At 46.0% G+C, this 23,742-nt stretch overlaps 2 protein-coding genes across 7 annotated transcripts in view; one reads left to right on the forward strand and one right to left on the reverse strand.

Annotated features, from left to right (window-relative positions):
- The first annotated feature begins 1,389 nt into the window (after positions 1-1,389).
- On the forward strand, positions 1,390-9,132 carry DYNC2I2 (dynein 2 intermediate chain 2). Of its 3 annotated transcripts, none has more exons than XM_085077101.1 (9): positions 1,393-2,307; positions 3,001-3,255; positions 3,936-4,045; positions 5,058-5,215; positions 5,643-5,752; positions 6,477-6,644; positions 7,059-7,288; positions 8,002-8,159; positions 8,749-9,132. In XM_085077101.1, the coding sequence occupies exons 1-9, from the start codon at positions 1,972-1,974 to the stop codon at positions 8,985-8,987; spliced, it is 1,764 nt and encodes a 587-aa protein (XP_084933227.1). In that variant the 5' UTR covers positions 1,393-1,971; the 3' UTR covers positions 8,988-9,132. The 3 variants fall into 3 exon arrangements, with proteins under 3 accessions (XP_084933229.1, XP_084933227.1, XP_084933228.1); XM_085077102.1 differs by having other exon boundaries at positions 2,069-2,307; positions 3,005-3,255; XM_085077103.1 differs by lacking the exon at positions 6,477-6,644 and having other exon boundaries at positions 1,390-2,307.
- Positions 9,133-9,137: 5 nt separating this feature from the next.
- SPTAN1 (spectrin alpha, non-erythrocytic 1) overlaps positions 9,138-23,742 on the reverse strand; it is a 46,326-nt gene continuing 31,721 nt past the window's right edge. For 2 of the 4 annotated variants that reach the window (XM_085077100.1, XM_085077096.1), the window contains 21 exons: positions 22,067-22,198; positions 21,588-21,725; positions 21,140-21,244; positions 20,706-20,914; positions 19,853-19,973; positions 19,621-19,742; positions 19,016-19,148; positions 18,492-18,590; positions 18,062-18,221; positions 17,757-17,833; positions 17,395-17,604; positions 16,851-17,147; positions 16,256-16,368; positions 15,423-15,440; positions 13,602-13,664; positions 12,292-12,346; positions 11,582-11,778; positions 11,128-11,181; positions 10,584-10,730; positions 10,146-10,293; positions 9,138-9,461 (listed from right to left, as the gene is read on the reverse strand). In XM_085077100.1, coding sequence (XP_084933226.1) covers positions 9,336-9,461; positions 10,146-10,293; positions 10,584-10,730; positions 11,128-11,181; positions 11,582-11,778; positions 12,292-12,346; positions 13,602-13,664; positions 15,423-15,440; positions 16,256-16,368; positions 16,851-17,147; positions 17,395-17,604; positions 17,757-17,833; positions 18,062-18,221; positions 18,492-18,590; positions 19,016-19,148; positions 19,621-19,742; positions 19,853-19,973; positions 20,706-20,914; positions 21,140-21,244; positions 21,588-21,725; positions 22,067-22,198 — 2,724 coding nt within the window. In that variant the 3' untranslated portion in view covers positions 9,138-9,335. The remainder of the gene's footprint in view (positions 9,462-10,145; positions 10,294-10,583; positions 10,731-11,127; positions 11,182-11,581; positions 11,779-12,291; positions 12,347-13,601; positions 13,665-15,422; positions 15,441-16,255; positions 16,369-16,850; positions 17,148-17,394; positions 17,605-17,756; positions 17,834-18,061; positions 18,222-18,491; positions 18,591-19,015; positions 19,149-19,620; positions 19,743-19,852; positions 19,974-20,705; positions 20,915-21,139; positions 21,245-21,587; positions 21,726-22,066; positions 22,199-23,742) is intronic. The other 2 variants (XM_085077098.1, XM_085077097.1) reach the window with 2 other exon arrangements.

The raw sequence follows: 23,742 nt of genomic DNA on the forward strand, positions 1-23,742 counted from the left end.
CAAAGTGCAATTACTTAGAACAGTCTTTGTCTGGAGCTGTTTGCTCCTTTCTCATCCTCAGGGAAGAAAAAGCCCAGACATGCACCACCACATAGGGAACATGTTCTATATTAGCAGTAACTTTGCATATTACTCGCTAAAAAAATGGATTTGTTTTGGTCTGTTTCACATACTTAAATTCCAGTTTTCTTACCTCTTCGCCATCTCAAAAAACCTGCAAACTTTTCTCCTTTTCCCCCAGACAAGTTGTTTAAAGTTTTTAAATTGCAGTTTGTGCTTAGCATTTTCATGATGATGCAGCCTGTATATTAATTCACACTTGTAATATTTACTCTACAAAAGAGTAATATGCCTTGGCAGTTTAATCATACCAATTAAAGATAATTTAATGATGACTGAAGATGATCTATTTATAGAGGATAAATCCTAAATAGTAAGATCCTCTTAAGAAAACCACTCTGCTATTGGGTTCAAATATTTAGTATCAGTTTTTTCAACACATGAAGAACTGCCCATGCAGTGACCCCAAGTGAGGAGCCTTTTTGCAGGAGAAGTGCTCAGCATTACATCCACGGAATCTCTGACTGCCACTGCTTGCACTTCCACATGAACCAGCTGCTGCTGAAGATGCCTAACTTGGACTTTGGAAATTGAGATTAACTCCTGTGCTAATCAGAGAGAGATGACAGGGCTAAAAGGGCCATCACTCCAGCCCAAGAGTGTTTATGCTTTTATGTTCTTGGCTCTTCTTTAGGATATCGTGATGGTCCACACCAGCCAGGGGAAGAATCACAGCAGATACTCAGCCAGGATTTGAAATTCTGGAGGATTCAGTTCCATTGAGACTTCTTGTTTTTCAAGGAGGTGCCACTGAACCTCCTTCTGTTCCAGTTTCACTGTCTGTAAAATGGCTATAATAGTTCTTTACCAGGAGTTTTAGGGACTCTTATTTCACTAATAATTGTGAAATACTTTAAATTTCTCAGAAGAAACACTGCACTCAGCTCTGATGTAAATGGACTCCTATGTGCTCAAGAGGTGAAAGCACTACAGTCGTTCTGCTGAGCTCCTACTCTGTATCCTGCAATCTTGATTCCTACACACAGGCCAGACTCCTTCCCAGCAACAGCCGGAATAACTCCACTGAAGTTGGTGCATCTGTGCCTGCTTATGCCAGCACTAAATTTAGCCTCTGCATTCATCATCAAGTTGTTCCAATGAGTTAGTTAGAAAAAACCTCCAAGCAGAGTCATACCTGTTAGGAATAATCACTTAAAGAAGCTGCAACAGCAGTCAGTGTTCCTGCGGAGAGGAACAGCACAGGTTATCCAGGTAGAGCGGCGGTTGCCCAGGTACCAGGGTGACTCGCGGCGAGCTGCCCCGCGGGCATGCAGCGAGCTCGGTCACACGGTAATTCACCCTCGGCACCAATTACCATAATTCTCCCATCAAAACTAATGAGGGCTGCCAGCAAAGCAACGAGCCAGAGCACACCTTGGGCTCTAAATGTGCACCGAGCTGGCCCCCGGCCCTGTTCCCCGGGCAAATACCCGGCGATAGCCAACCAGAGCGGGAGCTTCACCGCTGTGTCCAGCACTGGGGAGAATTCCTCCCACGGCGGTCCCGAGCCGCACTACGGCGGGTCAGCGGCTCCCAAGCACGGCCGCCCGTGGCTCCGGGACAGCCACAGGCACGGCAGTGGGGTTCCTGCGCCGCCAGCCCCCAAATCTCGGATTTCTCCTCAAACGCCGCTTCCCTCACAAGGCGGCCCGACCCCCATCGCCACCGCGCTCGGCTTTGTCGCCCCCCCGCCGCCGCCATCTTGACTGCTGGCAGCCCCCGCGCCCTCCCGCCTGTGCTGCCACTCGTGCCCCGGCAGCGCCGCGGGGCTCGGCGGGCCCCGGCGCGGGTACGGCGGGAGCGACCGAAGGGGAAGAAGAAGCCTCCGCCGGCCTCACGGCTCTGACAAAGATGCCGGGGCAGCCCGTACCCCTCTCCCGTATGGAGCCACAGCCCGCCCGGCAAAGCCCCGCCGTGCCCTTCTCCAACATGGCCCCACCCGCATCAGTTTACCGCTCGCAGCCGGCGGACTCGTCTCTCGGTGACGTCATCGCGCGGCGCCCGTTTCCATGGGAACCGGAGGCGCGGGCGGTGGGAGTGCGGCGGGCCGCGACCCTCGGGAGCGATCCCCGATCCGCCCGGGACCGCCGGGGCCTCTCCGGTCCGGGCATGTTCGCGGACAGGACGGCTCCCGGTGCCGACGTGCAGTCGCTGTGGAGGAGCGCCCGGAGCGCGCGCTGCGAGGCGGTGAGAGACCCCCGGGGCGGCCCCGCTCCGCGCTCTTGTACCGCCGGCAGGGACAGGGCCGCGCAGGGGGGCGGCTGTCAGGGCTGCCCCTTCCCCGGGCCGTCTGGGATCTTGCCCCGACTTGCCCCCTCCGCGTTCGTCCGTGACCCCCCGCAGATCCCGCGTCTCCAGGGCGGCCCGGGACCGAAATCTCCCACGCAGGGAGTTGTTGGCAGCGCGCTGGGCCCGGGGCAGCGGGGTCGCTGTCTGCCCGCCGGCTCTGCCTCTTCAGCGTTTTGCTGATTTAGCCCCTGCGTGCGAATTGGCAAAGAACCGCCCGAGCGGCTGCCGCCCCGCCGTTTGAAAGCTGATAATGCTGCGCTGTCACCGTGAGCGCTGCTCGCTCGTTACTGGAGCTCGCTACCTTCTTGCCTTCTCCCATCCTTCCCATTCCATGCTGTAGAGCACTGCCTGAATCTGGCTGGCATTCGGGTGTCTCTGCCTCAGATCAGGTCATGGGAAGGTCGCAAATACCTCACCGACAGCTGGACAGAGGAGGCACACGGAGGCACCCTGTTTTTAACCAGGAACCAAAACTGTGCAAAGGGGATGGAATGTCTCTGTGAAGCACCAGGAAGGGGAAGGTGCTTTGAATGCTTTGTACAACGCTTGTTTTTCTGTTTGGGTTATAGACTGCCTGTTTTCTTTTACTAGCAAGCTTGCCAGACTAAGGAAATTTTAACATCAGAAGCTCCATCACAGTCTCATACAGCCCGAGACGCTGCAGTGCAGACGGAACAGAGCAAAGATGCTGTCCAAGACTTCCAGCAAGAAGTCCAAGTAGATTACACTGGCCTTCTGTCATTCCTTCGGAGAGTGGAGGATACTGTTATCAAAGAGCTAAATAAAAACTGGAGAAGTCATGCCTTTGATGGCTTTGAAGTAAACTGGACAGATCAGGATGGAACAGTAAGTGACAGAATGCAGGTCATTGTCCAAGCAGAGTTGGTTGCAGGTACTCTAAGTTGTTAGTTCTATTCCTTACTGCTGTGATGTTCTTGCCAGGTTCTAATAATGAAACATTACTAGGTGGGTTGCTTTGGGTTTTTTTTCAGCTTTCTCCTTGCTTGGTAAAACTGTTCTTTCTGACGGTGACTGAGTTGTAGCAGCAGTGAGAGGAGGAAGCCTGCAGTTGGTATAGGCTTTTCTTCAGGCCCTTCAGAGCACTCCAGCATAGCAGGGATCTATGAACATTTGCAGTCAGTGAGTTGGCAGCTCTTCCTAGTTAGGTTATGCTTGTTTAGTGCATGGTGCTCAGGAATGGAAGCAATTTGTACCAGACAGTACGCATTGGAACTTGCATTTTCAAACTGTTTCTTGTGGAGCTTAGTGAGTGCGAGACTCACACCTGGTGGCTGCTGTAAACTCTTGGCATAGCCTTCCAGAGCTGTGCACTCTCTGAGAGGTAGTGATTGAGTGACAGCTGTGTTATGGGTTTGTTTCCCAATAGGAATTCAACAACCTTTTTACATAAATCTTTAGACTGAGGAAAGCCCACACTGTAACACAATCACAACAGGGGTGGTATAGATCTCGTTTCTCTCTGTTCGGAGATTGTTGCTTCAGTGCTTGGATTTGATCTCTCTCAGGTGTTATGTTTGCATACTTTGTCATACCCAGAGGCTCAGGATCAAAACCTGCAGGTCACCAGTGTCTCATGGAATGTCACAGGATCTGTCATTGCATGTTCCTATGGCCGGTGAGTATCCGGATGGACTGGGCAGTGCAGCTGGGGCTGATGTGATGTCTCAAGCTGACCTGAGGTCTAGAGATGTTTGCTTTCTCTGTAGTAATAAACTGACATATACATACTCCTTATTCAAGTTAAATCATTCATCTTCAAAGTAACAAAATCTCAGTCAAGTCCTAAATTACATCTTTTTTTTCTTTTACCTTCCCTCTGCCATGAAAATGGATACATGATCTTACTGATTTGTTTCTAGGTAATTCTGCTTGAAAAATGTAAAGAGCAGATGCACTTGCAAATACCTGTAGGTGAGGTTTGGGAGAATGTGCTTTATCTTCACTGAGATCATGATGTTTAATGTGGTCTCTGAGCACCCTGGATGAACCAGGCCCCTGTTCATGCATGTGCCTGGTGCCATGGACATGTAACAACACACAGTTAAGGATTTCTGAAATAAGTGTTGCACAGATCATTTATCTATTTCATAAATGTCTGTACCATCCCCTCCTTTCTTGGCCCTACTGGTGCCCTTACTCTTTTTGTTTTCAATGCTCCCCTTTCCTTAGATTAAAAGCCCCACCACAAAGGGTATCCATGAGGGAACACTTAAGGAAGAGTAAAACAGGGCAAACCTGTATGTTAGTTGCTCCTTCTGCTCTCCTAGTCTACAGCTGTTTGCAGATGAGAATGTGGTTTCTGTCTGTGGGTACTCTCAGCAGAATTCCTTCCATGAACTTTCCATATACGCCCTTGTGATTGTTCCCATTATTTGAATGACGAGTAGGTCTTGGAATAGGGAAATTGCACCTGAGATTTACTGGCTGGCACTTTGTTCTGTAAGCACAGACATCTGCCCTGGCACGTCCTGTATAAACCAGCCCACAGAGAAGTTCCATCCCCTCATGATTCCTTCATGAGGGGACACAAAGCAGCACATTGAGATGACCAGTGGGGTATCTCAGAGCTCTGCTGGACTGAGATCCTCTGGCACACACAAGGCAAGATACAGCTTTTTGTTTTTCAGGTTGGATGATGGGAACTGGAGCACAGAAAAATCCTATATTTGTACCTGGAATCTGGACAGAAGAGGGTTGAATCCACAGCACCCTGACCTGGTGGTGGATGTTCCCAGCTCTGTCATGTGCCTGGCTTTCCATCCCTCCCAGCCATCACTGATAGCTGGTGGGTTGTTCTGCCCTCAGACCATGCTTGAAACATGTCCTTTTTCCCTGCAGCCTGGATCCTTTCGTTTCTCTCTGAGTCCAGCCTCAGATTTCCTGTAAAAGGAACAGTGTTGCAGCTCCTCACACTGAGGAACTAATGCTCACCAACACAGATAAGTGCACTGTTGCATCTGAACTGGGACTTGGTGCCTTTTCAGTGACATCTGCCTTTATATGATCTCCTCAGAGAGAGGTGACAGAAGGAAATCCAGCCCTGGCTGTAAGGGAAAACATGCTTATTTCAGCAGAGCAATATTCTCTTACACCAGAACTGGCTGTGCTCTGCACAGAGCTGCCCAACCTTTGAAGCTGGTGGGTCTGTTTCCACCATCACTCCATTTGTGCATTTGTGTCAGACCTTAGATATTTTACCTTTGTCCTTTTAGGTGGACTCTTCAGTGGGGAGTTGGTGGTGTGGGACACCAGCAGGACAGAAGACCCTGTGATCTGGAGGACAGGGATGACAGATGACACCCACACTGACCCAGTCTATCAGGTAACGGAGAACATTAACAGCAGACAGGGCTGGGGCAGGTGAGAATTGCCACTGCTCTATGTCATCCCTTTGGATTCCATATACAGGCAGGCAGTTCACAGACATTTCAGCAGTTATATTATCTTTTGCTTGGCTATTTTCCCTCAAATATAGCTCCTGAACAGACACTTAGCCAGTAAAACATAACTTCTCAGTGTCCAGGATAAATGGAGAGCAGACCTATTTCCACACTGTAACCATTTATTAATGGAGATGCAGCCAATGATACTTGGAGTGGTTTAAAAACACAAGTAGCAAAGTGTCATTGATCCTTGGTTGGAAGCTTAAAGCCACACGCTTTAAGGGGATTTACACATATGTCATGCAGTCAGGCTTCCTAAGGATTTTTCCCTTCTGGGGCCCTGTGACTCCAGAGACTCTGTATTTTTCTCATCCGATAGGAAAATGCTGTTGTTTGTAGCTCGGTGAAAGTGCTGTGAATGCCCATCCCAAAACTGAGGGCAGGTAAACCACAGAAACTGCAATGGAGAATTCAGCCCTAAGGATCTGGATGCATTTCTCTCCTTGCTTCTGTGTCTGTGCCAGCTCCCAGCAGAAGCCATTTGGGTACCAGGCTGGTGCCTGGCTCTGCTCCTGGGTCTGGTTAGGTCCAGGCACGGCAGGCTGCATGGGCTGGGCAGTTGTGACAGTCCCCGTTGTCCTGAGGTCATGGCATTTGGAACAGGTTAATTGGTTACCTGACACCAAGCACAGAAACCACTCCCGGCTGTTGAGCGTGGGGACAGATGGGAAGATCCTGGTGTGGAGGGAGGAGCGGGATGGGCGGCTGGCCTTGGCCGAAGGATTCGCCATCGTGGCTCAGCAGGTCCCTCGTAGCACTCGGCTGAAGAAGGTGAGTTCAGCAACTCAGAGCTCATTCCACAGAAACACCCTGAACCCTAAATCCCAAATGTCAGAGCTTGCCCTTCTCTGAGAAGGTCCAAGAAAAGCCCCTTCTGAATATCCACACTAACCCTTGATCCATATCTCCTTTTCCACATGGAAATCATTCTTGGAAGACTGGCAACAGCTGAGGTTGTGCCATGCTCCAAAAAGAAGTTGCTGAGATGGAGAACTTGCTTGTAATGTTAATTCACGTGAACCCCTTTGTAGGAGGGATTCAGAGGCTAAAGGCTGAGCAGTGCTACAAGTACAGAGCTGTCACAAGCTGTGCCATGAACAGCCCGCTGGGTCTCCAGCAGGCTCTGCCTGCATCTACCTCTCTCTGGAGCCCCAGCTTACACTAGCTCTGTCTCTCTTTCCCCAGATGGCCTGGGGAGAGGCAGCCGTGGGAGTGACCTCGCTGTCCTTCTCACACTTCGATCCCAGTGTGTTCGTTGTGGGGGTGGAAGGTGGGTATTCCCTGAGGTGCTCCTCTGCGGCGCAGACTCTGGCTCTGCGGCAGGGCGGCTCCGTTGCCCTCAGGGCGCCGGCAGAACTCGCCTTCTCCCCTCACGCTGGGCCTGTATACTCCGTGAGCTGCTCGCCCTTCCACAGGCAAGTGCTGCATGTGGGACACTATCATTGCCCGGATCTAAACATAGGTTTTTCAAGTAGCCCCTGGGGGCGTGTGAACAAGTTCCAAAAAAAGGGTCACCTAGCTTTGGGAACTTCCCGTTGTAGGAGACCACAGGAGCACCAGAGGCATGTGGGCACATGAGCAATGTTAGCACCTTCCTTAGATCATCCTAGATGTTACAACTGAAACTCAGTTTAAAGACAAAGAGTTGAAAAAGTCCTTCACTTGGGCAGATCACTACATATCTTACAAAATCAGTAAGATTTTTCTGACATCAGAAAACTCACCAGTAGCTGCCAGAATTTAAATGAGAAGCTCCCATCTCTGCCAGCAATTCACCCACCATCCGTGGAGGCCCCAAGCCCTGTTTCTGTGAAACACGCTGACAGCCCAGGTTTGCATTTAATTTGCATGAGACAAGCCCAGCTCGAACAATGCCCGGCTCTAGATCAGCAGTTCTCAGGCAGCCCTGGGCCACAACCCATCAGTGGTCAACACAAGCCCTCATTAAGCTTAATTGAGGGCAGTAACAAAGCTGCATCTCTACAGCCCACAGCCCGGCAATTGCTGCTTTAGGAAACACACTCAGACCTTTCAAAGCAGGAATATTGTCCGAGGTCATGCTCCTTGACTGATTTTTGTTCTTTAGCAATATAACAAAGAGTTGTTTCTTGCTTCCTCCCTCCCCCAGGAACCTCTTTCTGAGCTGTGGGACGGATGGACAAGTTCACTTACACTCCATGTTGCAGACACAGCCCCTCTTTGCTCTGCAGTTATCAAAGAAATACCTGTTCTGCGTACGCTGGTCGCCAGTTCGACCACTGGTTTTTGCAGCTGCGTCTGGGGAAGGCAAGTAACTGCAGGTGCCTCATCATGGGTATAAAATTAGGAGTGTGCTGTGTGCTGGGTATAATTAGTACAAGTCGATTGTACTGATTAGCAGATCCCACAAGCATGGAGCAGTGGCCATTATTTGCACTGTGTAATTAGTACAATGGAGTAATTTCTAACTTTAGCAAGGCGACCCAGCAGTTATTTTTCACTTTTGATGGTACTTTTAAATCTGTTACCACAGTCACTTACAGGGATTCAGCACAACAAGATCACTGTGGCTAAATCTATTTCCAGCTTGTTTTTAACATCTGGTTCCAGAACTAATGGTTTAAAATGAGAACCTTTTCCTTAGAAAATTGCCCAAAGATTTTTGAGTTAAAGAATGGAGATTTCACAGAATTTGGCAAGCTGGTTTCAGGTTTCTGACAGCAGAACAAATTCATGCTGCCTGCAGTGATGTCAGCTGTCTGTCACAGCCTAGACACCCATCAGGCAGGAGAAACAGGTTAAAAATAACTCTCAGTCCCAGACTAAGCAGATACTTACCTGCTGTTAGATATGATGTCTGTTGCCATGAAGCTGCAATGAATGTCTGTGTCTGCAGGAGAGGTGCACCTGTTTGACCTGGCGAGGAGCATGCAGAAGCCCACTGCATCCCTGAAGCAGTCTATGAGCGACTGCCCTGTGTACTGTTTGGAATTTAACACCAAGCACACGCGGCTCCTGGCAGCAGGGGATGCTGCTGGGACAGTCAAAGTCTGGCAGCTGAGCTCTGACTTCACCGAGCAGGGACCAAAGGAAATGAATCACCTGGAGCAGCTGGCAAGTGAGATCATGGACTAAGGCAGCAGCACAACAGCTGTGCTGCCCTGACTCCAGGAACAGTTCCCCACTCACCTGTTCAGCACTGGCCTGGAAAACACAGGTAACTAACATCTGGAGTTGCCTCCATGTAACAGTTAAATTTGCATTTAACCATTAAACACAACATGATGTGGTTCGACCAGTAACTTTTATTGAAGCACACTGCAACATGTTTCTTTTCCCTAAGAGTTTTAAGCTAAGCACTTTAAGGTTACATCATAAAGTAACACTGATTATTGTAGAGCATGAAGAGAGAGAGACACATGCAGAGCTACAGTCAGCAAACGTGAGCATGTCCTTTGCATCTTTTGGTACTAGTGTTTCAGATCAATTCACAAAGAGTGAACGTGTAAATTCTATGTAGTCGTAGGCAGAAGGCAGTTCCCTGCCCTTGCCATCCATGTAGGGCTTCATGTGAGAGATGCAGTAATCGGCCTGTTCCCGGGTCAGGTTCTGAAAGAGAGACAGCGTGGGGGTGAGAGGGCTCTGGGGCTGCCAAGAGACATTGACAAGCAGCCTTCCCATTCCCTGGGGCAGAAACCAGAGCAGCACAACTACGCCCAGCATGAAAATGCTCTGTCTGTTGGCACCATTTGTTTAAGGGTTGGAAGGCCTGACCAGAGTCTTCTCCCCAAAGAGGAGACAGAACAGGTAACTTGGCACAAGGAAGCTCTGGAAACTCTTTTATTTCCCTGCCAGCTGGTGGGATTCAGACAGGAAAAACTTGCTGTCTTGGCAGGGCAGTGGGAGGGAGATGTTCATACTGTCTAAGCTTAGGCTCAAGCTTTTCCTTTGAATCTCTGTCTGGAGAAACATCCCCCTCTAGTTTCCCAAATGATGAAAGGTAAGCTCTAAGTTCTGAGGACAATGCATTCCCTTTCAGGCCTTTGAGTAGCTCATTTTACTCAACCTGCACAGTTCTTTAGTACATAAAGCTTTTCCTCTTCCTCTATAGAGCCAAGAAAGCAATTGAGTTGGGTTACTGCAGCAATTTCTGTGTTTGCTGCAGGGGATCCCCTGGCAGGGTCAGAATTAACTCAGCCCCAGTGACATGAGCCTCCAAGCCATTAGTGCTGGGCTTTATCTATGAACAAAAGTCTTGTATGTTCCTTCCTGGGGGCCACAACCAGCACTTACCTGATAGAGCTCCTCCTTGGTCACGTAGGGCTTCCCCTCAGAGCTGAGGGCACGGAAAGCGCTCTCGATCTCCTCGCTGGATTTCACGTTCTCCGTTTCCCGGCTGATCATGAAGGCCATGTACTCCTGCAGCGAGACATGTCCATCCCTGCCAGCAAAACACAGTGTCAGCACCCAGAGCACGGCACTGCCAGGCCCTCCAGGGAGGGGCTGGAGCTGTTCTGGAAGGACTGGAAGTCTTAACACAGGAGTCTCAACACCATATAATTTTTTGAAAGTGAATTTCTGCTTTACAAACGTCAGGCTTGCCTTCTAAAGGCTTTCACATGAGTCATTTTGAATGCAACTACGGCTCTCAGGCTGTGAGGGACCTCCCAGCCACCTCCCCATCCAATACCTCTGTCTGTTTTGCTGTACAGAAAAGTCCAACTCACGTACCTGTTGGGATCTACGGTGTCAAGAATAGACTCAAACTCAGGGTCTGGCTCTCCTTCCTCAACCATGGGCAGATCATAGCCGAGAGAGCGCAAGCAGGACTTAAACTCCTGGTGATTAAGTCGTCCAGATTTGTCCTTGTCAAAGTGCCTAAAAACATAAAAACAGAACCCACGTGTCAGTTTTTGAGTCCTGAGAGCTGTAAAGTGGGCTGAAAACTAGATCAAGGTTATAACCAGCCCCTATTCTGGACAGATGAGTTTGTAACAATAAATAGTTCTAACATACATTAAAAGTAGGCACAAATTCTTTGCTTTGCTTAAAAAGCATTCCCCCCTGCTAAACCAGCTGTATTCCCAGCTGGAATGCATTGGGACTGCCAGCATTAGGGGCTGGAGGTGTTCCCCTCTAGCAGAGAATGGAGCAGGTCAGCACAAAATGGGGCAGACAACAAAGGAGCCACAAATGGATCCGGCAAACAGGAGTCATCCATGTGCCAGAAATATCTCCCAAGCATTCCTCTGGCATGTGTTCCCTTGCAACTCACTTGAACATCATGCTGAACTCCTTCAGGGCCTCCTCAGTGACTCCAGTGGTGTTCCTGTAAAAGAAGCAGCGAAGGTGGGTGAACAGTTCCTGAACTGCAGAACTCCATCAGCCCCCAGCCAGTGGCTGCACCACACAGTGAGGACAAAGAAGCAAACAACCATTCCATGTGGGAACACTTGTACACACTTACTCCACAGAATAAATCAGTTCCACTAAGATCCCACCATTGCTCACGGCCAAGAGGAACTATTCCAAAACTGCTCCCTTCATCCCTCTGAAGGGAGCCGGGAAGTGGTGGGGATGTACAAGCTCATTGCATCCATTGGTCTGAGCACAGGTGACTCCTTAGCACAGACCATGCAAGGCTGGCTGCTGGCATGGGCAGCTGTGGCTCCTGTCTTTCCCTCTACCCCAAGTCAGACACTTCAAACCACACATGAGCCGGGCAGTACCGAGCTTGGATCTGCTGTTCCAGGTTGTGCTGCATCCTCATGCCCAGCTGGTCCAGCTGGTCCCACTGCTGTGCCAATCCCACAGTGCTGTGTTCTGTGTATTTGTTGTCCAAGATAAGTGCCTCTTCCATGGCTGCTCCAAGGTCCTCAATCTTCTTCAGCTGGCTCCTCATAGCTCGGATCTCCTGATGCTTGCGCTGTGAGAAGGGAGCAAAGAGAAGAGAAATCATGGAGCACCAAAAAAAACTACCATAAAAAATTAGAACAGAGGCTGGCAGGGGAGGAAGGGTTATACTCTTATTTTTTTTCCTAGGACTTTATGTTCATCTACTGGGATTTGTGAAATAAGATTCAGAGCAATGTTCATCTTCATGCTCGCTATTGGAAATCTGAGCTTGCAAACCAGTTCTGGAGACTAAAACACTTCTTATTAGGAAATGTGCTGAAAATACTGTACTGTCTCTGCCCTAACCCCCATCCTTTAGGAAAAAGGAAAAAAGAAAAAGGAAAACTGCATCAGTGTTTTTTAATGGCCTGCGATGTAAGTAGACATCAGATATGTAAATAGATAATCCCAGAGGTCTCTTCAGTACTCCAAATGTCTAAAATCAATTAAGATTTTCCCATATAATTGCATGCATTTCCCTTTCCACCTTGTGTTCCCAAGCCAGCTGGAAATGCTGTTTTAGCCACGGGTGCACATCACTTACTTTAGTAGCTTCCAGCTGTGACTCCAGTGTTCCCGATTCCTCCACCATACACGACCTAAACACAGAACAACAATGAGAGAAGGCACTTATCTCATAAAAAAATGGCATGTGGGGCTTGAAATTAACAGTCCTTCCTTGAAATGAAAAATCCTTTCAGGTATTTAAACACTGGTTTTGTGTTTTGTTTATGCTGACTCATCCTATTTCAGAGTGACTCTGTTCATTTTTGTCTGATTCTTATTTCTGTATATAGTTAATTTCTAGCCCCATTTGAAAGGCAACGTGAACAGCAGCCACACTTCATGCCAGACTCAAAGCACCCGCTTTACTGGACCTCATGGAATTAGAATTTAGTGCAGTCCCACCCCCCTGCCCCGTGCCCAGCACACACCACACACACCAACTGCAGGTGAGTCACTGGGGATGGGCTGTATTTGCAGTCAGGTACAGGAGCTCTACACAGGTGTGTTACAAAGGGGAAAATGAGGGTAAAAAAAGATGGTGAGAACTACTGGTTTGGTTGAAAAGTAATCTGAATGTAGCATAATCCCTGCAGAGAGCTACAGACCTCTGCTGCTCAGCAGTGCCTGGTGGAAAGGTGCCTTTCCCACCCCACCTCTCCATGCTGCATCCAGAGCAGCTGAGGCTCAGCCACTCTGCCCAGTGATTTCCACCCTGAACTTTACATGCAGGTCCCCACTGTGGCCAGGGCCTCCAAGATCTCCTTCACACAGACTAACTATGGACAGTCTCTAGATGCTGCTTCCCCCCCAACCCCAAAATCCCAAGCAATCTCTAAGCAGCCGTGTTTGGGAATCTCTGTCCTTCCAACACGTACGGTGAGAGCTCGCACTGCATGACCCACACATGGACAGTGAGTCTGGGTGCTGTGCAGGTGGGGTGTCCTCTGACTCCAGGGTATTTAAGTGCCTAAAACCTGAATCTCTGGTATTTCAGTCACTAAAACCAGGTTTTCATCCCCACTGGGGACTCTGTCCTCCCGCATGCTTTTGAGCTTCTTGAGATTGGGGATTTCAAGTGCTGAATCACTCTGCAGCAATGAAAATGCACCAAACGTCTGGGTGTTTCTCACCACAGGGTTAAGGCTCAGACTCAGCGTCCGCCTAGAGATGAAGCGCACGCCCAGAGCCTTGAGCAGGAAGCTGGGAACCAACCGTGGAAAGAACCAACAGGGAAACAAACCTCCAAGCATCTCTAAGCCGTGAAAGTTAGTTGGAAGGAAAGCGAGCCTTGGAATTAAAAAGTGCGTTTGAAAACCAAAGTGAGGTAAGAAAATAAGAGGAAAAAACCTTCCAGATAGATCATCCCCAACTTCATACTGATAGACACGAATGACACGACGATATGCTATGCTAGTCAAAGGAAAGAAACCAAGTAAATTCCAAAAAGGAAGAAAGAAAGAACAGAGGAAAGAACACACCAAAACACGGCCACTGCAGTGGAGCCACAATCCAAGCCAGCACTGCCTTGCAGCAAACACAAGCAAGTACTTAATGAGAGAAAATTATTTAAATGCTGGTTGCACATACACAAAAATAAACTGTTATTTTCATTAAGTCACAGAAAAGTGAGTCTCACTAAGAGAAGTTTTGCAGTTAACTCATCCACAGATTGTTTAAAGGCATTTTTCTTCCTAAACTCTAAATTCTTCTTCCTCTCTTCCCTAAAGAAAACCCCTCCCAGGCAGTGCTGGGCACACACAGGCTGCAAAGCAAGGAGTGTGCATGGCAGCTCTTCTGACACTTCCCTGAAGCTTTGCCTTCCCCCTCTTGCCAAGCCAGGCTAAGCACAGCCAATGCCTCTTGGAACTAAATCCACATTTTTAATCTATTCACACAGAATTAGGGACAAATTCTGCCTGTCATATCAGCAGCCCTCTGGTAATTTGTTCAACAAAAGTGCCTGGCATGAGGATCTCTAACTCTGACCCTGCATCTTTCAGTGAATGGCTCCTTTCTGTTCACTTTTCTTGGATACCAGAACTAATCTACAGCACTACTTGACAAAGGAGCAGGAAATTCAGCATCCATTCCAGGAAAATCTGCTCAGTTCCATTAAATGGTACAACAAAAACAGGGCAAACTATTTTTATCTGGCAGAACACAAGAGACTGTGATCATTACAGAGCAAATAAGCAGCAGAGTTATCTGCAAGATTCCACCCTTTTATTAGGAAAAGCTTTCTCTTTAGGAGCAAGGCCCTGGCCTCCTCCAGCCCTGTGCAGAGGCTCACACACAGCCTCTGCCCTGGCCCAGACACTGTTGGCATTTGACATCACAGCTTATCACAAAGCTTCCACTGTGCTGAGGCTTGTCCTGCTGAAGAAATTCAACTGGACAGACACATTTGCAGAGGCTTTGGGAGTCTGAAAACATTTAAAGATCTTATTTCCTTTCCATTTACAGACAAATGGCCAGCACACATCCTCATCAGGAACTATTCCCATGGACACAGAGTGGGCTTAAAACTGCAGACAGACTCCAACAGCTCTGTGGGTTCATGTTGGAAAGTCTGTTTTCTCCTGTCAAGGCTAAAATCTGTATGGGGCATGGTTCTGCAGCTGATTAAAAATGGGCAGTTCATATTTGCAAACTGTGGGGTTTTAAGATATGTAATTTCGTCAAAACTTCGTCATAAGAATCTTCCCTTCTCCTTATCAAAACCAGTCAATACTTTGGAGATCTAATTGTTCTGAGAACAGTCACGGTCCAATGTTTTATTTCACTAAGCAAATCTCTTAAGCTGAAAAATTAGAAATGTCAGAATAGTCTGCCTTGGGAAAGCAGCTACATTCTTACTAATCTTACCAAATTAATGGCATTTTCCTGTGCAAACCCTCAGAGAAAGCAAGAGCAAAACTCAGGACTTCCATGGTGTGTCAGTGGCTTCCCATTGTAATTCTGCTTTTGACTAGGAAATTATTTTGTTTCTAGTGGTTTGTACTTAACTACTCTTGTTTCCTGTGTCTGTGCATCTCAGCAGCAGATTGCTCTTTTCAAATAAAAGGGGTTTCAGTGCAGCTTTCACAAGCGATGTAAGGACAGGAGAAGACACACAGAGAGAGCAGAACATGTCACCAAAATTTTAAAGATATAAAATTCAATACTAACCCATCTAGCAGGTAAGTCCTGTAGAATGTGAAGATCCAAACATCAGGCAGCAGGACAGAGACAAGACAGTAAGAGAGGGACAGAGATTTGGGTGGGAAGCAAACATCAAAAAGTTAAAAATCATATTTCATTATTTCATGAAGACACATATAGAACTATCTGTAAACACACAGAGACAGAGAATCACAGGGTTACATGGAACAGAACTCACCTCCTCTGACCCTCAACCAGAGCCTGTCAGAGCTGCTGACAGCAGCACTAACTGAGCATGGGCACCTGCAATGTTCAACCTTGAGACTTTTTATTTCTAACACAGTTGTTAAATCTTTACTCCCTCTCCTTAGAGAAAGTTATTATGAGACAGCAGCTAAGAGAAATGATTACAAAGTTTTAAGCTTTTTTCACAGCTTCTTTCTCTATTTGAACTCCAGTAAGATTCCCAATACACTACTCAATACCAAAGGGACATTAACAGAAACGCTGCTGGCACTTCAGAGTCTGCTTGGAGCTGTTTGTGCTCCACCTCCCCAGCTGTGCTGCAGCCTAGTTCAGGAATAACTGGGGAAAAATGAAGTCCTGGATAACTGGAATTACTGCAGGAAAACAAATTCAGAAATAGGAACATTTTTAAAATCTGGTGTTTCAGGGCTTTCCTCCCCCTGAGCTAATTTGAAGTCTCCCTCAAATCTCAACTGCAGGGAATGGACAAGTCCTGATGAACTGTTTTTCAGCAGGAGACATTTACAACTTTGACAGTCCAAAGAGATGGAGAATGCATACAAATACAACCTAAGGAATTCTCTAAGGGCAGGTCCTGGAAAGACAAACTATACCTGGTCTCCTGAATCCACTGATGGAAAGCATTGGCGTGCTGAGCAAATTCCTGACGGAGTTTGTCATTTTCTTCCTGCCTTCGCTGTTCCTTCTGCAGCTCCAATTCACGTTCCTGAGAAATGAACAACAGTAATTTCAGAGAAATAAAGGGATTGGTCTCATCCTGTAACGGAAAGTAAAAACTAAAAGCTGTATCCCAGCACAGTTCTGAGCCTCAAAACAAGATTGAATGCTCGGTGTCCTACATATCCACAGAAAAGCATTTCAGATAACAATTCAGAACTTAAGTCCTGAGAACTGGAATTGAACCAGCACTCGCTTCACTGCACAACAGAGAAGTTAAACTTATTTTACAGCCAGGAAGAGAGACACATGTGCTTTGCTCTTGGAAGGGCCACAAATGCAAAACCACAATAACAACTCGCAATAGTGCAAGTTTACAGTTAATGGCAATTTTTCTTTGCTCACGAATTTTGAGATATTTTGATCTGTATTACAGTGACAAACTCTTGTACCCATTATCTCAGAGAAAAACTTGCAGGGACAACTGAAAGGTTGTAAACTATGAAGAGAGTCTTTCTCTCCCTGACTTGCCTTGATAATTTTCTGCAGATTCCTCCAGGTTTCTTCAAGGGCCTCCATAGTGAACCAAGTGTAGGGGTTGGAGGCCACACGGAAGCTCTTGATCTGGCGATCGAGCTCTGCCAGCTGGTTGAAATCAGCTTGGGCAGAACTTAGGGAGGAACGGAAAGCGTCGTGAGCTTCTCTCAGGGCTTTGATTTCCTCCAGTGAGTTGCAGCGCACAGGATCTGTCAGGTCCTCCTCAGCATTCTCAAACCAACTGTTGAAGGCAGAGGCCTTCTTTGCAAAAGTGAGGAACAGATCCTCAACCTTGAAAAGAGAAGAAATCCAGTTGTTCAGTCGTGCAATAATGCCAATACTCTGTATGAGCTCATCTGGAATTAATATGCATTAGCAAGGGTCTGCCTTGCAAGCATCTCAGAAATTTTTATGTTAAGTCTCCAGGATCTCCATAATCATTAACTGCAAAAGCATGAACAAGCTACAGAAGTTGCAAGAGTATATTTTTTATAAAGTGCACAATTAGATTTTTGTAGCCCCATGGTTGGTCACTAACCTTTCTGAAGTGCTCCTGAGCCTCCAAGAGTTTCTTTTTCCTGGTAGCAGAATTAGCCAGTAGCTGATTCCAGCGTTTCATCAAGGAAGCATGCCGGGCCTCGATGGCCTTGGACTGGATGTGCTTGGCTGCAAGCAGCTGGTCTTTCAGAGCAGTGATGTTTGCAATTCCCTCCTGCTGGAAAGCCTGAAGTCCAGCGTCAAAAGTTTCCTGAAGCATGAAAACAACAAAACGTATTTTAGATTGTATTTTTCTTTCCAATACCCAGCATATATTTCAAATCTAAGTACTGGATGTTTGGGTGTTGTAGAGGAGATCAGCTGTTCCCTCTCTCACAGGGTGGCAGCAGTATCAGCACTGACCTGTTTGGTGAGCAGGGTTTGCACTGAAGAGAGGTCACGTCCATAATCATCTGTCTTCAGACTGTTTTCCTTCTCACCTGGAAAATAAAACAAATTTTGCAAAAATGTCATTTCTCCATCTCAAACATTCCCTCTGTTTCAAATCAGGTTACCATAAAAGCATAAAGCAGGGACAGCACTGCTGATTACTCTGGGTTTAGGTCTGCTTGTTACAACAGCACATGATGAGCTACCAGAGTCCTTTGGAAATGTAGGAGTTTAAGGTTTGTTTGTGACCAAATATTGTACTCCAGCATAGAACATACCTATCCATGACTCCACCACATCTGCTTTCCAGTTAAACTGGAGGAAGGCTGAGTTCTCATCCAATTTGGCTTTCCTCTGAGCTGCTGCTTTCTCCAGATCTGACACCTTGCCTCTGAGCCCCTTCATCTTGGCAGTGATGTTCGCCTCGTGGTGATTGTTCTATGTGACAGGGAGGAAAAGAAAATATAGGCATCCTGTATGATGTTGAAGTCATCTGAGGCATTCAGAACGTTTGTGACAGAGCAAGGACTTCAGCTGAAAGACATTGTCTCAGAAACAGCTTTGAAAGCAAAACACCAACAGCTTATTCAGCCACAAAAAATGAGTAAGAGCTCTTTTCAAAGAGATAACAGAGAAGAGCAAGTCTACTGTGACATGAAGATGTCCTGGGGAGCCTTTGAAGGTTTCTCTTTACTAGTTCATGCTCACCTTTTTAATGAGATCCTCTCCATTAGCACAGACATCGTTCACTCTGTCCTTGTGGACAGTAAAATCAGTCTCAAACGCCTCATGCTTCTTCAGCAAGCCCTGCAAAGACAAGACATAGGCACTTCTAAAAATCAGTCCCCAACATTTGTTAAACGATAATTAATTGTTCTAAATCAGTTAGAATAAACTTTTTCAGACAAAAATTATTGATCTTAGCTGGTTAGCACAACTTGGTGGTTTTCTGTGGACAAAAGGAGACTGAGACTGACTAGTCTAGCCGTTAGATGTAACCAGGACTGTCCATCAGAGGTCAAGAGATACAAAGCCACACCAAACTGCAAGTAATTTCTACAGGAAATAACATATTTGGGATGCTTTTATAAAGTGAATTTATGGTTTTTACAACGTAGACCTTCAAAAGGAACCAACAATAAACCTCTAAATTGTAAAGATAGTTAAAGAAAAGGCTCATTATGCTCCAACCAACAACAATGCAAAAACAAAGTGGTGACAACTATGCAGACCTGGATAGCAGCAAGTGTGTCCCCATAATCCTCGCTGGCTACCAGTGTCATTTTCTCATTGATCCATGCTTCTTCTTCCTCAACATTTGCTACAAACTGCTGGTACTCCAGAGACTCCTCCAGACGCTGACCCCTGTGTAGGGAAGGTAAAATTAGTCCATGTTGCTTTATGGCATTTAGATGTAAGATATAAAAACAATGTGCAGAGCCTGAGCCCTATCATTCACACTTCACTTCTCCAGCAGCAGCCATGGCTGCAGATCTAGGAATTCCTTGGACTACAAAGCCTGCAGCTGCCAAAAGACTTAAGCAAACTCTCTCCCAACAGTTTCTGTTCAGGAGAAACCTCCTGGCAGCAGACTAAAGCCAGCTAATTTCAAGTCTGTGGTTTCCAATTGGTGCAAGAAAAGACTAAACACAACATACACCTCAAGAAGAGGCTCATGTTTCTACTGAAGAACATTTTCAATAATCTATCTTGTAGAGTCTGTGATCAGTGATAGGTGCTATTACATATTACTAATAACCGATACCCTGAAATTCTGTAAATACGATCATTATGAGTGCATGTAACTTTTAATACTGAATTTTACAGAAATTCATACCTAGCAGCTGCCAACTGTTTTAACTCTTTCCAGTGATCCACAAACTGAGCCAGTCTTTGCTGTATCTCCTCCTTTCCAATTGTGTTGTCATCTGAAAGCTTCTTACCTGTGTCCAGAACACCCTGCAGGGAAACACAATTATTGGAACATCACCTGCCCTCCTCATGTGCATTGTTTGGGGCCAGCAAAATTCCTGCTGGCTTTTATCTCTGTCGTGGGGAGAGGCATTTACCTGGATAGCAGGTTCATGGGCAGCTAATTCTGCTTCTAAGCGCTTGTGTTTCTTCCTCAGGTTCTGCACACCAGTCAGGTCTCTGCCATAGTCCTCTGAGCTAACCAACAGTTTCTTCTCTCTAAATTCAACAGAGAAGAGAGAAAGACAAAATATGAAAATTACTTGTAAAGGTCCAACCTCATAAAGAAAACAAAACCCTTCAAAGAAAAGAAAACCCTTCAGATACACAACTGCTCTGCATTGCACAAAGATCTTGAATGTAAAAACTTGTGTATGAGAGTTATTAGCAAACGGCAAGTGGCTCTTGGCAGCACATGCAGGGATACTGTGTGGGGGAAAGAAGGTGACAGAGGGCTCATCATTTACCTTTGAAGGACAGAATTTCTGTGTACTGTTGTCTTTTTAAAAATATAGATGCCTTTTGTAAAGTAGTCCAATTCTTGTTTGTTTTAAAAGCATGACAAGAGAAGTGCTCTAATTGGTATGATTTCTATCAGCCTGACTTCTTTCCCTCCTCCTGAGGTACTAACACCAATGTCCAGAGCATTTGATTAATTACAACAATTGACTAGAGTAAAAAAGTCCTCCAAACTGAAGAAAGTTTGAAATTTTGGTAGGAGCTTTCCCAAAAAGACTAGAATGAAGTTTCAGTTATTTGGTCCAAGTCTAAACTGTGATATTTTTTCTGTTTATTGGGATTTGACCAAAGAAACCAGACCCAAACCAGAGCTTTCCTGGAATGGCAGCAAAGGTGATTTCCTATAGAAATTACAGTTGTGGAAGGCACCTGTAAAGCCACTCTACAGACTATGAGTGTCGCTGGCAAGCCCAGAACTTCCCAAACACCCACTTGATCCAGGACTCCTCATCATCCATGTCACGGAAGAACTGGTGCAGGCGGTGGCTCTCGTTGAGCTTGGCGCGGCGGGCGCTGGCCATGCCCTTGATGCGCTGGAAGCGCCCGTTGATGGTCTCGCGTTTGTCCTTCACTTGGGACGTGTCAAAGGCACTGCTGGTCATCAGACTGTCAGCCTGGCTGTTCAGGTCCTTCAGGCGGTCCTGGACACATCAAGGAGAGAGAGGGGAATTGCTCAGAGCTCGTTTCTGTGCTCATTACTGTCAGGATAAAAATCAGAATCTGACTCGCAGTCACAGGTTTTGTTAAAAACCACATTTGTGGGTTTTTTTTTGCAGTCTGTGACTGCAGCAGGTATCAGGAGTTGTCCCTACAGAATTTGCTCATGACTATGATTTATCTTACAAAACTAGAAGAGAAAGCAATACCTCATGAGCAGATATATCAGCTTCCAGTAACTGGTGTTTTTTCAGAAGGTTGTTAACAGATGCCAAGTCCTTTCCATAGTCTTCAGATGCCAACAAAGCCTCCACCTGAGGATGAAGAAGGCAAAAAGGAATGAAGAACAAATTGTGTTTCACAAACTCCTTGAAACTATAATGCTTTAAACCCATGCAAATTACTTCTCAGTTTTCTGCTAAACCTTTGCCTTGTTAGCAGTTTAAGACCTAAAAGGCTCCATGCTGCTTCTCACCTTACTGTTTATAACTAATAACGTGAACACATCCACAAGAATTTTATTAGTAATAACGTTTTTTCTGTAATACACTTAGACTTGCTCAAAGGTAAACAGTGCTCCACAAAATCTAACATCAGCAAAGGTAACACAAACTTAAAGAAAGCAGTATTGCAAGTAATTAATTCCCATCTTATTACCTCTGAAAGCCAAAAATCAAAGTCCTTGATTCCAGTATTGAAATTCTGTTGCTTATTAGCTTCTTTCAGTTTCTGACTCTTCTCTGCTGATTTCTGTACCAGGAACTGCCACTGGTCAGCCAGGGCAGCCAGGCGTGCCTGTCAGAAAGTGGGAAAGATAAGTAAATGCCACAAATGAAAAATGAAAAAAGTCCTGGTAAATGCAAAACCAGAACATGGTGGAAGTTTGGCTGTTGATTACAGATATGCAAATTAGTCACTATTTTGTGCTGCCCAGCTATAATTTACATCTCAGTCATGGGATCAGAAAATTTATCCTCCTTGAGACTGAAGCAGAATGATTCACCCGATTTACACCGTATAGCTGAAATACAAAAGCTTCTATAAAGCAAGAATTTTTTTCTCAAGGGACACTGCTCTGCCTCGATTACCCAAACACTGCTCAAAGTGAAAGCCAAGCAAAACTTGAAGGTGCCCACCTTGACGGCGTCCTCGCTGCCAGCACATGCCCCCCTCTCGATGAGGGAGTTGCCCATGTCGATGACGCCACGGATGCGGTCGGCGTTGGCGTGGAGCTCAGCTTCAAAGGCCTGGTGCTTCTGGTGTTTGCTCTGCAGGGACAAACCCAGCATCATCAGACACTGCTCAAAGGGCTCCTCCGTTGTTCTCATGGGCTGGGCATTCATAAGCTTTGGGCACAGGCTGAGCTGAAAAAGTTCTCTCTGGGTAGGGTATTTATTGCTCGCCCCAATGGTTACTTTCATTACCTGAGTAATCATCAAGTTTTGACCTGGCAAAACTGTGGGTGAGCTCTAGAAGCACCTTCTGCATTTCACAGGTGCCAGTGCATCATTCCCTGCACTGAGCTGAGCTGTTACTGCACTAAAGATTCCTCACTCTCAATGTACCCCTTTAAAAAGCAGAAATTACACATACCCTGAGTAGAGTAGATCATCCTTTGTACTCCTACAGTAATTGCACAAATTCCTATTTCCATTCCTAATCTATGGGTAATTAACAGAAATCACTGGTCCAGCTTATCTGCTTTCTGCACAGTTGTGATATTAGTCATACACAGCCACATTATCAAAACCTCTATAAAAACATAACTGAATTATTTGTTAAGAATTTTTCTCTGCCAAGTTGCAAGCACCATGAGAACAACAGGAGCCTTGATGTGGGAAGGAGTGTGCAGCTCTCATGTATCCATGATCCATCCACCCACCAGGAAATATGACAATAGCACAAAAGTGACAAGACAGAATTTGCAAGTATAAACTGGAAATGCTAGTGACATGGGACATGGGTAGAGAGTGTCCTAGAGAATGGAATGAAAGGAAATGTTAGATTGAAAATAAAAGAGGAAAAATACTATAGTGCTGCTATGAGAAATTCTGCATGAACTGCTTTATTTTGGGAACCATAAATTCCAAATCCTGAGATTATAAAAACATATTCTTCAAAGCTGAATCTACCAACTCGGAAAATTCAATTTAAAAGCTGCCAGTTGCATATCTCCATATAATTACCATGACAACAAATTGTAGACAAGCCTTTCTAGTTTAATATAAAATTCTAATTTTTTTTTCAACTAAAAATAGTAATTTAATGTACCACAGCCTAAAGCGACAAATGATTCTTTCCTTTCCCACTCTTGTTATCTTCCCCTTTCTTTGCTCTGTCTTCTCCCTCCACATATCCTCATTTTACTCCACTTCTCTGATTCTAATAAGTGCTGTCAGCTTTCCATCTGGTACATCTCTTTTTCTGGAGTGTTCTTTCTGTATTATTCCCTTCTATGCTATTGCAAGAACTAAGCCAATCAAGATCTATCATTTATTGAATTCTCCATCTTCTGCATTTGAATCTACAAATACAAGCTCATGGAACTGGCATTATGTCCCATGTTAAATCATCACCAGTGATGATCAAACAGCCAAATTTCTGAAAAAGGAGGATAGAACCCCACTTTCCTATGAACTAACTCCCAAAAAAGCCCAAACTACATCACTAAGGCAGCACAAATTAAACAGGTCATGCAGAACACCTGCAAAACAAATACATAAATAAATGATGCTGAATAGGCATTAACAAAAAAGCCACACCCATAAGACGAGGATCAACAGCTGTACCTGGATGGAAGTCAAGAACTAAC

The sequence above is a fragment of the Lichenostomus cassidix genome, chromosome 17 (assembly GCF_008360975.1).
Source record: "Lichenostomus cassidix isolate B80296 chromosome 17, HeHo_3.0, whole genome shotgun sequence".
NCBI classification, from domain to species: Eukaryota; Metazoa; Chordata; class Aves; order Passeriformes; family Meliphagidae; genus Lichenostomus; species Lichenostomus cassidix.